The 15,320-nt window shown below is 40.2% G+C and overlaps 1 protein-coding gene across 1 annotated transcript in view; it reads left to right on the top strand.

The window, feature by feature from the left end:
• Window positions 1-7,388: 7,388 nt before the first annotated feature.
• The window catches only part of kctd16b (potassium channel tetramerization domain containing 16b), an 89,121-nt gene continuing 81,189 nt past the window's right edge, over window positions 7,389-15,320 (top strand). The window contains exon 1 of the mRNA XM_005926412.2: window positions 7,389-9,271. Within this exon, the coding sequence (XP_005926474.1) occupies window positions 8,434-9,271 (838 nt within the window). The 5' untranslated portion in view covers window positions 7,389-8,433. The remainder of the gene's footprint in view (window positions 9,272-15,320) is intronic.

Genomic DNA, 15,320 nt, shown 5'->3' on the forward strand with positions numbered 1-15,320 from the left:
ATATATATGAGATTAGTTTTTTTGTAGATACATTGTATTATATATATATATATTAGCTGCGCCTTAGATAGATCGCTGACCTGAACATAGTGTATCTCTCCTCTTGGCTAACTTGGTTTGGCTCTAGTTCATCTTAGGGAATACGCTGACAAGGTAAAAATTCTAGAAGGTGGTTGGATGGTGAATTCATGGATGGATGGATTGTTTATCACTTTTTGTGAAGCATATAGTTAGCTTGTCTACTTGTGTACTATGTAACATTCTAACACAGTCCCCCTTAACAGTTAGAGGAAAACACACCGATTCTAATCAGTGAAAATCACAAATAATGGAAGGTAAGTGCTGCGCTCCAAACTGTGACGCAGTCTTGTAATTCTTTTGTATCTCGTCTTGTTCTCTGTGGAAGCCACAGTACATGAGATAGGAGCCTTGAATACAGCAAAAGTTCGTAGACCTCTAAAAAACGAGGCCTTCAACATAAATACATTTATGCAATGACAGCACAAACCAAACTTTCAAAAAAGCTAAAAAACTAACAAACAAACAAAAAAACCTAAAATACTTAGAAAAACAGCAGGACACCTAAATTAAAACTATGGATCAAAATCTAAATTGGAAATACTCATTTGCATCTGTGAGACACCGAATGCAATAATAAATACCATCTATCATTTAAGAGTTTGAAATACAATGTATCTACAAAAAAACTAATCTCATAGCACATGTATGAAATAAACAAAGAAATGCAGATGCAATAATACCTATATATTCATAATATAAGTTATTAATATTATTATTGAAATGTAAACACTGGTCTAGAAGAAACCACACAAGTGAATTCTTGCTGGAACAATATGCAGTGTATACTCTCCTGATATCTAAACAGCCAATCCCCTGGAAGTAACTCAATGCATTTAGTCACTTAGGCATGGTAAAAACAACCCACTGAAGCTCAAACCAAGCATCAGAATAAGGATGAAAGATCATTTAAGTCATTTTGAACATTGTTTGTGCCAGACAAGCAGGTCTGAGTGTATCAGAAACTGGTGATCTACTGGGGTTTACCTACAAAACCATCTCTAGGGCTCACAGTGAGCAGTCCAAGAGAAAAGAAACAGAGCAAATATCCAGTGAGTGGCAGTTCTCTGAGTGAAAATGCATCGTGTTAGAGATTAGAGGAAAATGGCCAGACTGCTCCGAGTTGATGGGAAGTAATTCAGCAACCAAAAGGTATGCAGACGAACATCTCTGAATGCACAACCTTGAAGCAGATGGGCCACATTGGATGCCATTCCTGTCAGCTAAGAACAGGAAACTGAGGCTATAATGCACACTGGCTCACCAACATTGTTCTGTATGGATGTCACAGAGGATTGGAAAAACATTGCCTGGTCAGATGGTCTCGATTTATGTGACATTCAGGTGGTAAGATGAGAATTTGGTGCCAGCAAAACCAAAGCATGGATCCATCTTGCTTTGTATCAATGATTCAGGCTTGTGATCTTTTCTTAACACACTCTGGGCCCCTCAGTAGCAACTGTGCACCATTTATGCCACAGCTTATCTGAGTATTGTTCTTAAACACGTCCCTCCCTTTATGTCCACAACATGCTCTTTTTCTAATGGCTGCTTCGAAGCTCATCTCATCTCAAAGTGATTTCTTGACTGTGACGATAAGTTAACTGTACTCAAACGATCTACACACTCACCAGCAACTGTGTGATACTATCATGTTGATATGGACCAAGGCATCTTGTTGAATTGATGCCATGGACAATCAAAGCAGTTCTGAAGGCAGAATTGGGGTTAAACCTGGTATTAGCAAGTTGTTTGTAACAAAGTGTGTTCCCATTGAGTAGATTTCAAGCTAAAACCCAAAACAATTATGTAAACACCGAACATCACACAGGATGTGTGTCAACTGGGTGTATAGAACAAACACAGGAAACTATTATAGAAATGTTCTTGATCAGATCTTAATTTAGCAGTAAGACCTACAGTCATCTCTGTGCAGATACACTCGTACAAAGTCTTGGCTCAGTTGGTTGCATCTAAAATATCTTTGGATCTTAGATTTTGATGCTCTGTTTAGACTTGGCTGCAAGGATCCACCCGCTTCCTTGATGCCTTCTCCTGTACAAAAAGTAGTGCAGCACAGACACACACACACACACACACACACACAAGACACCTGCAGCGTCAATGTTAGTGAGTGGGATGACAGCTCTGCTGCTATGTTGCTGGCCAAAAGACAAGCTGAGGCGTTCAACTTCCCAGCTCTCTGTGGTGTCTTGCAGTCCTCTTCTTATTCTGGCTCCAGGAGTTGCTCGTCTGTCCCTCACCAAGCCACTCTGCTCTGGCTGCCAGAGCCCTTAATGTTTAGTGGGCTTCCTGGTAACTAGCCATGTCTCCAGGGAGAGCAGTGGGCCTAGTTTAGCAGGGAATAGCTTCATGGCCTTGTGCAGAGAGTGGATAAGGAGAGGTTTTCAAGAGTAGAGCAACAAAGTGACACAAACCAAGACCAAAGTCATTTTTAACCTGCTGAAATGAATAATACTAAAAAAAACCCCATGTTGCTGAAATTATATTGCTCCATTGGCAAGAGGATATAAAACTGTCAAAATTCATAGACATGCCCTCAATTTGTCAGTCTTGACATTTTGAACCACAGAGGATTACTCTCTGCTCAAGATTGTTTGTGGGTCACATTACTGACATTGTATTATGAGATATGATGATTGTGTCAAACAGTTCAATCTACTTCTTCAGTGCAACTGACTCCCACATTAGATCTGTTTGTTGGAACCAGCTAAAAATATCTTGTTTAGATACCAAATCTGGGGCATCGGGACTTGTTACCGACTCCCACAAGGACTTCATTGAATTGATGTTTGAAGATTGATATCAGAGAGACAAAATATTCCTTAACGATAATGAGTTCATTAGTGTACTTCTAAAACAAGCCAAAAAATTGCTCAGCAATGTTTAAAGGCACATTTGAGAATGATGACTCATTGCTTTCCTAGCAGCAGGTGTTGGAGAGTAAACACTTTCAGGACAGAGTTCAGTCAGCCTGCATGGATCATCTAATTGAGTCGGAGTATCAGGAAGTTATTGTTTTTTTGGTTTTGTGTATGAATAAATAAAAACAATAATGAAACAAAGATCTTTATAATTCAATTAACTAAAATAGAGCATTCCCTTTTTCAGACTGTTACAATTGTGGACCATGGTTTTAAATTAAACAAACAAAAGGAAAAAAAGAGTTTTCCACTTTAGATGATTTAGTATTGATAAGCTGTATAACAACTTTTTAAAAATCTGAACTATTAATAGGGACAAAAGTGTTTTAGTCTGTTTAATGCAGTGTTTCGCCACAGGGTGATTGTCAACATCAAAATAAAAGGTTTTTGCAATTAGCAGGCTCTTAATTTCTGCCATTCCACCTTCTGGTCATATGCAAAATAGAAGCCACCAGCTGTATTTTTTCACATTTCCCAAACATTTACATACATACACGGATCAATATGACCACCTGCCTAATATTGTGTTGGTCCTCCTTTTCCTGCCACAACAGCCCTGACCTGATGAGGAATGGACTTCACTAGACCCCTGGAGGTCTGCTGTGGCATCCTGTAAGTTACGAGGTGGGCAACTTACAGGATGCCATGGATTCGAGTTGTTTGTCCAGCATGTCCCATGGATGCTTAAGTAAATTGAGATCTGGGGAATTTGGAGGTCACGATATTAGCTAAAACTCATTGTTGTGCTCATCAAACAATTCCTGAAGCATTTTATCTTTGTGGCAGTGCACAAATCCTGCTGAAAGATGTCACGAGCATCAGGGAATACGGGTGTACATGGTCTGAGACAATTGTCCAGCCAATACAATTTGGCCCTTGTCAAACTCGCCAAAATCCTTATGCTTGCCCCGTGGGGACAAAAGGTTTACTTGCTCCCTCATGCGTCCCACCAACTACCAGCTGCCATGATGAAGAGGTAATCATTGCTATTCACTTCACCTGTGTGTGGTCAGACTTTTATGACTAATCGGTTTAGTTTTTAAAAAAATCATTCATGCACACACAGACACAGCCACATCTCACCTCAGAGGACATTAGCTTCTATATAATATAATCCACTTAACCTAACTCTAACCCTATCCACTATCTGATTAACTCTTAATCTAACCTTAAACTGAATGTTAACCCTAAAAATTACATATGCCATAGAACCTGATTTTACTTGTCATTAAAGTAAAGTCAGGCTATTGCAATGTGACTGCACAGATTTATTTGCTCACATCATTAGTCAAACAAGCAAAACTGCACACATTGCTCTCAGGCCCTTTAATTTCACAGTGATTCAATAAACTTGATGGCTCCCTATTGGTAGCAATGATTAATTCAAAAATGATGCTAACACTAAAATGTTTTAAAGAACACCAATAATCACTTTCCTCGTGTATCTGACTGAAATGACTGCTCTCTTGCAGAATTCCGTGCTAACATGCTTGAGTTTTTTCCAGTGAAATTTTGCAAATAATAAATAGCTGTCTATACATAAATAAAAAAAAAAGGTTAAAGTACACGTTGAGAGATAACTAAGGTTTTCATAGAAACTCTTGGTAAATACTCATCCTCTCTGATTCGGCTGAATTTATGCATTGAATGTCTGCCTGCTGTACTTGCAGATTTCCCATCTAAGGCCTGGCATCATTCGGTGTGGCTGTAATGAGAGATGGAAGTGGGAGTAGTATGCTGTTTATTTCAACCATCTGTGACTGGCCTGAAAATTTCCCTTTAATAGTTTTCTCTGCACTGCACAGGAAGAAAATAACTGTGCTGCCAGTTGATCTGTATCAAGGAAGAGGAGTGCTCACCAAGTCGCTTTCTTTTTCAAGTGAAAAATTAAAAATCTCTGTGATATAATGTCTCTCTCTGAAAAACCATAAATTATTAATGTTGCCGCTGTGCTCGCAGAGTGAATGTTTGTGTATATTTTTAATTTGTTAATGTGAAACTAAAATGATTTTAAAAACATGGAGAGCAAGGACATAATTTGGAAATTGCAACTACTGCACAAGCATGTTTTATGAAAACTCAGTAAGTTTGACATTATAACCCTAACAGAATAAATCAGAATCCTGCAAAAGATAATTTCCAAAAACTGATTTTCTGGACTTAAATGAAATAAATTATTTGAAATAATTCAAACCTATGTTGATACTGTACATTGTGACCTGAAATGCAGGCACGGTGCACAAACCATAGATGAATGTGTCTGGTGATGGTCTTGCTGTGTGTTTCGGAAGACTACACCAGTGAATCCAGTGCTCTTTGGGGACAAAGAAAGCTAAGGTGAAATTAATTTTGTCAGCACAAGCAGGTTCAACTCCTTACAGGTGGTCAATCGTCTGCTCTTTAAATAGCACCACAGTGGGGAGTGTTGTAGTGCCCACATGTATTTATGAAGACGCAGCCGACATGGCCTACTTCTGGGTGACTGCTGATGTCCCAGCTGGGCACACCTCCTCTCTTTCTACGTGTGTGTATGTGTGTCTGTTTGCATGATTGTACTTTATAGGAATTTTTGTGCGACTTTACAGCTAAATTGATAGTAAACCTGGTGACTTAATTCTCAAGCGATAAAACCAAAAAATAAAAATAAAAAACCCAAATGGTCACTTTTTTCTCTCTAAGAATTTCATTTCCAGTAATTTTTGTGCAAAACCTGTGAGGTGTGGGTGTTGTGTTAAAGCAAAATTAAAAGTTTAAAAGTGCTTTTAAAAAACCCACATGACACCGCATCCCGTAGAAAGGCATTAATAGCACTAAAAGCACTGAATGCAGGATGAGATTGTGCATTAATACCAAATGAAAGAGAATCAATTCCAGTATAAATGTTTTAGTGACTTTACTTTTTTAATTTATCTGCTGCATTTGATTGCCTCTGTGGCTATGTTGCTTTAAGCTACAGTTAAAATGGATGAAAATTAGAATTAGCACTGAAGTAGAAAAGTAATGGCATCATTTTCTCAGTGGTAGGGCGGACACAACAGTTAAGCAATATGCCTGAAAATTCTGTTTTTCTTACAGCAGGGTTGGTTAAAAGTGGACAGATGAGCTCCAAAGGAAAATAAAAGGCTGCTGAAGGCATTAGGTCGTAAATCAATCAACCAATCAATAAAATACAAAAATGATTTGGACTTTCTGAGATCCAGCAGACTACATCATTCTCACCCAGACTTCTTATATACAAGTCCCTCTTTGGTTCTGCAGCACTTTCACCATGCAGTAACTGAATTCTGTATAATGGTCATGTATAGTGCCGACTACTTTTGTCCCCATGACATAAAAATTTGATTGGAAAAAAAAAGAGAAAAAAGATCCCTCTTTGTAAAACTTCCCCAGAAACAGAAAAGTGACAATCCAAGCCTTGGAATGTCTGTCCGGAAACTTTGCAAATGCAAATGAAAAACTAGCGCAGCATGCATAAATGCATTCATTTACACTAACTGTAAACCAAAAACCTTTCACCCACTAATTCCATCACCTCTCTGTGCGAGGATATGTCCATGGCACTGAAAAAGGAACTTGGGAGGGAAAACATAGGGAGGCGCTGTTGTTCATTTTACAAAGCAAATGCTGAAGGCTCACACAATTCTTCAATTCAAATGTGTTTTTTTTTTTCTTTTTTCGCAAGCGTTTATCTGAATTTTGAATGTAGGTATTTGGACTTTGGATTTCAATTTGTAAAACCGTTCTAAAGTGGAAACTGCAAATATGTTGCACGACAGTAACGCACTATGGCAAAAATAAACGTGTCCTGTAATGATGTATTTAAACTAAATGCCATGCAAATGGATTCAAGCTGCGGGTCAAATTACAGCATTGTGCTCTCGTTATAATAATGGCACAGCGATGGATGGAACATTTCTTCCTCTATGCACTGTAAGCGGCTGAGAAATCTTAAAAAAAATATATTTTTCATTGCAGCTCCTTAACCTACGACAGCACCAGTTTCCCCACATTTGCATACAGCGGTGCTAGTATTACAAATGGCATAGGCTAATATAGCAAACTTTAGTGTGCTGTATATTCAAATAGGGACAAATGATTTTTGCTCACATGCGGGGTTTACTTACACAGATGCCTGCGTTTGCATGCGGGTACATGTAGGAGAGAAGGGGCAACACTGAAGACACCACCCAACTCTGTAGGGGAAGGGAGGGGAGGTACAAGTGTATGCGAAGGAGAGTGAGGAGAGTGTATGTTAGGGTGTGTGTGCTGAGGGAGGGGGGAAGGGGCTGAGGGAGAGAGAGAGAAAGAGAAACAGAGAGATAGATAGAGAGAGAGAGAGAGAGAGAGAGAGAGAGAGAGAGAGAGAGAGCGAGAGAGAGAGAGAGAGAGATGCTCGTTTCAGTACCGCGGACAGTTCCCGGTAATGCAGCCAACAGTGGTTCGGTCCTTTCTACTGCTTTAAAGAAAGAAAAAGAAATCCAAACGGAGGTTTTAACACCTCTTCAGGACATAAAAAAAAGAAAAGAAAAAGAGTCGTATATGGGTTTTATTGTGTGTGTGTTTTTTTTTAATGAATAGGAGGGTACTTTAAATCAGCGCGCACCAGGCGACATGTCTGGATGTTGTGACAAGCTACAGACAAAATGATTAGAGGACTGTGTTTGCAATCTCTGCGAGGTTTCTCGTCACTGAAAGGCTTTTTTCCTCCTCCTGTCAGTCTCTACAACCTTCAAAATCGTCTGCTCTTGAAAGGAAGTTAAAGAAAAAAAAACAACAAAACAAAAAGAGAAAAGTGACAGCGTCGCATTTGCACCTTTTTCATTTCTGGCTAGATTCTAAAATAAGTTGTTCGACTTTTTTTCTGGTTACGTGCGTTTGTGGAAAAGGACATATTTCTATTGGATGTTACTTTCAAAAACTAAAAAAGGCAAGCAAGGCAAGTGCTTTCCCCCCCTCCATCCGGTCAAATAGCCTTCTTCCAGCACTCACTGGTTTTCCATGTAGGCTAATGCTCTTTTCCCAGAGGCGAAGGGAGTCCCACAACCACTAATGCAGTCAGCTTTTTGATGCGCCAGAATACACTCATCCTCTCTTACAACGACGATTCTTTACTCCATTCAAGTTGCTCTTTTCAGTTTTGCCAATTCGAGACTACGAAGTGACATCTTCCTCTCCATTTTCGACAACTGTTAAAGACTGGTAGGTGATAATGGCAATGCAGCCATGAAAAATGCTCATTCGGATCGCTGTGAGATGAAGTTGGAGGTCCTGCGTCAAAATAACAGGGGGCACAGCTCGGGCAACTTTTGACACGGACCCATCGCTTTTTTCTTTCTTTCTTTCTTTCTTTCTTTCTTTCTTTTTTGAGACTTGTAGTTGAAAGAGGTGTGTAGCCTGCTTGGAGCTGTTCATGACGGAAACGATGGCGCTGAGTCTAAACTGCAGGACTAATCCCAAAGAGCAGGCATCAGTTCAGAACAGTTTCCCAGATGTTGTTGAATTAAACGTCGGGGGACAGGTTTATTACACGCGTCACTCAACTTTGGTGAGCACCCCGAATTCGCTGCTCGGTAAGCTATTTTCTTCTAAAAAAGACGCATCTAACGACTTAGCAAGAGACCCCAAGGGTCGATATTTCATTGACAGAGATGGCTTTTTATTCCGGTACGTGTTGGACTACCTCCGGGATAAGCAAGTTGTCCTCCCGGACCACTTCCCGGAAAAAGGGAGGCTCAGAAAAGAGGCTGAATACTTCCAGCTGCCCGACCTGGTGAAGCTGCTGACCCCTGAGGATATCAAGCAAAGCCCGGACGACTACTTCCACAGCGACTATGAAGATGGGTCCCAGGGTAGCGACCACCGGCAGTGCCCGCCACCCTCTCTCGTTCCCGCGGACAGAAAGAGTGGGTTCATCACTGTGGGGTATCGAGGGTCGTGCACCATGGGCCGTGAGAGTCAGAGTGACGCCAAGTTCAGGAGGGTACCTCGGATACTAATATGCGGCAGGGTAGCCCTTGCCAAAGAAGTGTTTGGGGAGACGCTGAACGAGAGCAGGGACCCGGACAGGACCCCGGATCGGTACACCTCCCGTTTTTACCTCAAGTTCAAGCACCTGGAGAGAGCTTTTGACATGCTGTCGGAGTGTGGTTTCCAAATGGTGGCCTGCAACTCGTCAGTCACAGCTTCGTTCGTCAACCAGCACACAGAGGACAAGATCTGGTCCAGCTACACAGAATACGTTTTCTACCGTAAGTCACAGTGGTGCTTTAGTGAACGAAAGGTCACCGTTTGCAGGAGTGCACGCACACGCAAACTTGGAACGCCGCTAGAAGGCGCACATGGGTTGTCAGCTGGCGTGAGGGGAATATCTAGCTCTGGGGATGGGTGGGCCTTCCTAGCTGTGGACTCTTTTGAGTGGTGTGAGCGTGCCAGTCACTTTATATTGGGTGGTGAGATCCGATTGTCTGTATGGCAGTGCTCTTACACCTGACTTCTGCCAGCAGATTTGGTCGTTGACCAGCAGCCTGGAAGATTTCCACGATAAAGAACCATTATATATAAATTCCTTGCATGGATTCCACATTTCTGTGCCCTGTAGGTAGCCTGGATCTTCCTCTTTAAATGCAAGCACAGCTGCAGAGTCAGGTTTGCATTCTCAGTTGAAGTTTTGTGGAGCGAAACCCATTAGAGATCATTTCCTGTAATTGAGGTTAAGCAAAGGTTTTCCACTTCTCCCTGGAAGCAGTGAAAGCTTCGCAGCTAACACATGATTGACAGGCTAGTCTGTGTTCCGATTCTGGCGTGTTCAAATCTATTACAGCATGCTGCAGCCTTCAGTGGGCTCTTATACTTCAGACGATTTAACCAGATTTTAAACATTTCACAACCATCTGAGCCAAGGCAGTTGTGAGAGCAGTGATTCATCAATGCTTGCCATTTCTTATCATGGTACAATTTGCTATTCCACCTCCTCTCTGCTTTTATCCAGCCCATCTTTTCAACTTCTTGCATTCCCTCATAGCTTTTGCTACTGCTTTCCTTCCATTTTTCCATCTTTGCTGCTCAGTAGCTGCTGGCAGAGTGGTAGTAAAGAAGATGTCATCATGACTGTTATACTGGCTCTCATAAGATTTTACGAGGCAACAAAAACATCCATATTTTTTAATCTGAGAGTATATAATTGATGACAAATGTCATACTGATACTGTGGATGTGCTTAAGTTTTCAGTACCTGACTACTTAGATGCCAAAGCTTTTGTCACACAACCCCTGAAATGGTAGCAGGGGGGCATTTTTAAGAAACCAAGAACAATTCTGGAAATAAAAAGGCCTCAGATTTGATTTGACATATTCTAAGATAAAACCAAGTCACTCAACTACCTCACTGCATTTGATCAGGAATTATATCATAGCATTATGAGTACATGTAAAGACTATGGGATCCTATACTGCTCATAGTTACCATCCCGTTCAGTTTCTTAATGTGGAAACATTGTTTGGTTCATAGGTTTTTTTGGAAAATGGCACATTTTTCTTTAAATTTTGCCACTGTACACCTAAACAGAGTGTTTTAAATAAAAAAATCAGTTTGTTGGTTATTGGATGGATATTTCAAAGGATTTTATTTCAGTCAAGGAGAAATAGTCCTGCAGTCATGCACTTTACTTGTCTTCTGTGGTCTTTCTATGCACCAGATTGTTGATTTTGCCACTCTTAAAGTTTTTCCTATCTCCCTCATAGCTCTATTTGGGGTTTCCAGTTTAATGATGGCCTCCTTTATTTGCATTGACATCTCTGGGCATCTCATCTTGAGATGGAATCAACTCAACATGTTTTATATGCATAATTTTGCCATGAAATAATAAGGGAAGAGACCTCATTTGGCCATAAAACGTCTTGTCATTCAATTCAGGTTACTTCTGAGCGTCTGAAAAGGACTATGTATAAAAATGGCTGCAAGTCCTAAAAAATGATTGCACTTCTTTTATGAAACTTTTTTGAGTTAAAGCTGAAAGTCTGCAGTTCAATCACATATTGACTATTTCAATTATAACTGTGCTGGTCTATATGTGCAACTGAATGTATCAACAGTTTTATATTAAATTTAAGTCTTGTCACATAAGCAAGGTACAGAGGACAGCATCATGAATATAGATGCAAATAAAACATTTTAAAGCTGACAGCAGTGTTGTGCCAGATATCGTCACGTAAAAAAATAAAGGAGAATATATTTCAGTGTTGTCAAAAAAGGTTACAGTTCTAAAAAATAAGAGTTGTGACCCGACTTATCTCCCAGGTAACACTCGTAATGCTGCAATCTCTCGGTTTAGTATTTTGTGAATACGTGTTCATTTTGCCGATAATTGCATTATATTCTATGCAGACTTCTGACTGGCATCCTTTTTATCCCAGCAGAAAAAGAAAACAGTGCAAATCAGCTTGTCTGTTGCAGTTTTTAGCAGCAGCCATGTTCCAAATTCCTATTCCATCCTCATTCCCAAGACATTTGTAATTACATAGCAGACCGTTCTCCTACTTTAAAGAACTGCAATAAAGCATTGGACACTGTTTTATATTCATAAGATTTTGTATTTCAAAAGGTAGGCATCTAACCCAGTTTTTTAGCACCACTGGCTTTGTTGTCTCATCTCAATGCCCAATCCTCCAGATGTTTGGCAAGTGAAAAGAGTTCTGAGCTAATCTGCACAAATTTTTACATATAACATTACATTCTAAAATGCTTATTTTTTAACATGTTCATACAATAAAATAAGGCCTTTATTAAATATTACAATAATCTTTTTTTGTGCATCAACAAACTTGTCATTGCCCCCAAACTTATGGACCTAACTGTTTTGCCTTTGTCCACAACTATGGAGAATTTTAAATCAAACATTCAAGGTGCGATTGAAATGCAGACGTTCATATTTAATTCAAGGGGTTTAACTAAAGTTTTGTTTTTAGTGTTTAGGGTTTATAGTAATTGGTACACATAGTCCAACATTTTCAGAGGCTTGAAAGTAACTGGACACACTAACATCTTTCAGACATTTTTAAATGAGTGCCTGATGTTTAGAATCCAGGGACATAACAAGATACTGTGTTTTGTCCCTTGAGATGCTCTGCTAGGGCTTTACCATCAGCTGAGACTTGTTTGTGGGTCTTTGCACTTGGTTTTGTATTTACTAACTGAGAAACATGCTTTAATGGGTTGAGATCAGGTGACTGACTTGGCCATTGCATTGAGAAACCCTTGGGTTGCTTTTACAGTATGCATTGGGTCATTATCCATTTGTACTGCAAAGTGCTGTGCTGTTAGTGTTGCAGCATTTGGCTGAATCTGAGGACAGTATAACACCGTACACTTCACAATTCATCCTTCTATTTGTATGAGGAGTCACTTTATCAACAAACACTAATGGCAGCCTGTTTGACATGAGCTTTCTTTCCTTTTAGTTTTTTCTCCTCACATAATTCATTCTGCTATTTTTAATCTTGTCTGATCTTGTAGGTTGTTTTAGATATTCTCGACAAAGTCTAATCTGGCCTTCCTGTTATCAATTCTTTTAAAAAAATATCAAATTGTTGATTTGGCCCCCCTCTGTGAAAGGTTTATTTGGGGCTTTCAGCCTAACAAATATTGTCCTCTCTTGTGTACGTGTGTCCTCATGTCACACACATAAAACTGCTTGTCATTCAATTCTAGTATCTTCTGCATGTTGTGTCACTTGTTGATTAATTTGGAATGGTAAGTGGACTGATTCTTATGTAGCACTTTTCTACTTTGCCTGAGCACTCAAAACGCTTTATGTAACTTACCCCATCCATAACAGCTTCTGCTGAAGTGCTTTCTATCTAACAGTTGCAAACATTCATACTCCTATGGATGCATCAGAGAACATCTTGTGGTTAGTATCTTGCCCAAGGATATTTGGCATGCACACTAGGGGCAGCCAGGGATGAAACCATCAACCTTCTGATTAGTAGATGACCTGCTCTACCTCCTGAGCTACAGTCACCTCAGAATCCAGTATAGTGGTGTAGAAAATTATATATTTGAAAAAATAAATAAATAAATAAAAAAGGAAAAAAACAAGCAAACTGATGGACCTGAATGCATTTTTTTCCACCTCTGGGATGAGGGCCAGAGCCCCTGGTTTCAAAAAGCACAGAGTCATGCATTCATCAGCGGCCTTGGGGAAAACCAATGCTAATCACATCAGTCAAATGAACATGTGGTCCCAGAGCAAACTGGAGTAATTAAAAAAACAAAACAAAAACAAAAACAAAAGAAAACAAATGAACAATCAAACAGAAAAACGATTTGCAGAACTGTGTCCAGAGCTCTGCATTAAATGCCGGCATAAAGCACAATGACTCGAAGGCTCTTGGCTCTCATAACCTTCAGAAGTAGCACTAACAAGCTAAATAAAGTGGTGTTGAGGGCTGCTCAGATGAACACACACACACACACACACACACACACACACACACACACACACACACACACACACACACGCTCACATTGCTTATACAACATCTGTGGACTGCTGCTGCCTTTCCTTGCTTACTGACAAACAACAAATGCTTCCTGGCTTTGCTGACAAATGTTCAGCTTGTTAGAGGCCACATGCTCAAAGGAGAGTTCACAAACAGTGGCAGATGTGCTTTGGCCTGTACTTCACTTCACAGTAGATATGCACACAGGTAAGCATGGCATTACGGAGCTTGTATAATGCTGTGGAATCACTGCAGTCACTGACAGTCCCATGCTTATCTGCCTGTCACACTTTTGGCTCGCTCATCAGCCCCCTGTCTCCCCCCACACACACACACACACACACACACACACACACACACACACACACACACACACACACACACACACACACACTCTTCTGCTCCTTCATTGTCTGTCTTCGGTCTCTTTTCTTTTCATGTCACCTCATTTTGCTCTAGTCAGTCATACCCAACTCTTCTCTCTTGTCTCGGTTCCCACTGTCCCTCTCCTCAGCTTCATTTTGCTACATGCGCCGCAGGGGTAAGGAGCGCTGTGGCGGCACCAGTTGCCTTTATATGCCTCACTGAAGCGTCACGCCTTCTGTCTTGCTTCTCATTCACATCTTTGTCTGTGTGACTCTGTAATTGTTTATTTTATTTCCAGATTTCTCATTCCTCATTTGAGGTATTCTATCAGCCTTTTTAGTGTACACTACTGTTAAGTCTGTAAAGTTATGTGTGCCTACTTTTGCTTACTTGTCATCTTAGGCTGTTTATTTTTTATTATTCTTGTTTCACCTTAGTAATGACCCCTGCACTGAGCAAGTTCCATAAAAAAAGATTTTTCCCACAGTGTTCTGGAAAACAAAAGACAAGTCTGCTGTGTATTTAGCCCTTCCTTTAACCTCACTTAACATCTTTTGGATGAATGGCATCATCAGCTGCAGGTCTTACCAATTTCACTGCCTTACTAATGCTTATGTGGCTGAATGGCCCACATCTCTGCAGCTAGGTTCAAAATGTTGTTAAAAGTATTCCCTGAAAAGTGGAAGTTGTTACGGCATAACACGGAGGCCTGTTGTTTTGTGATGAGCTCTGCAGAAAGCGCATTTGCTGTCGGTGCAATGTTCAGTTGTTTAAAGAGCTTTGGCCATGTAGGCAATCTACCTGACACATCTATGTTACCATTACCAGCTGTGAATCATTTCCCTTAGGCCTCCCAGTGGGTGGTGTACCAAAGCACCCTACAATTAGCTAGCTAGTGTTACCAAAAACCTAATTGCTTGTTTTAGTCAAATGAGTATCTTCAGGGAAAGCAGGCTAACCAAGACAATGCTGTGTCAAGGTTTTTTCCTCCGTTTTTTCCATGGATAAATCTTTGCACAGAAACAGTCTTGATTGTCAGCTATCTTGTTATTTTATATTTAGAACACACACAGAGGATAAAAAAAACCACACACAACAGAAATGACTGATCTTTAGACACATTTGGACAAACACTTGATCATGAAATCTGGTCTTTTAATGAAGCGTTTTAATGAAGGTTTTTGTCTAAAAGCCCTGACGTCAGAAACTAATATGTTCCCCTTTAGGAAAGATATGAGATAAATTTTGCATATTTGTTCGCAGACAGCAGCTCTAACTTGTAAATTTCCATCAGATAAGCAGCAAAGCTGTCCTGAGCCATAACATTTACACCACCATACTTTAGGCCAAACAGAGCATTTCAGCATCTCCTGAAAAGTTCTGTTTGACCTGCACCAAACTGTACCAAAGTCTACTGTTGCTTTGGCAAGA

Source organism: Haplochromis burtoni, unplaced genomic scaffold, assembly GCF_018398535.1.
Source record: "Haplochromis burtoni strain Fernald_Lab_line unplaced genomic scaffold, NCSU_Asbu1 Contig_83, whole genome shotgun sequence".
Classification (NCBI taxonomy): domain Eukaryota; kingdom Metazoa; phylum Chordata; class Actinopteri; order Cichliformes; family Cichlidae; genus Haplochromis; species Haplochromis burtoni.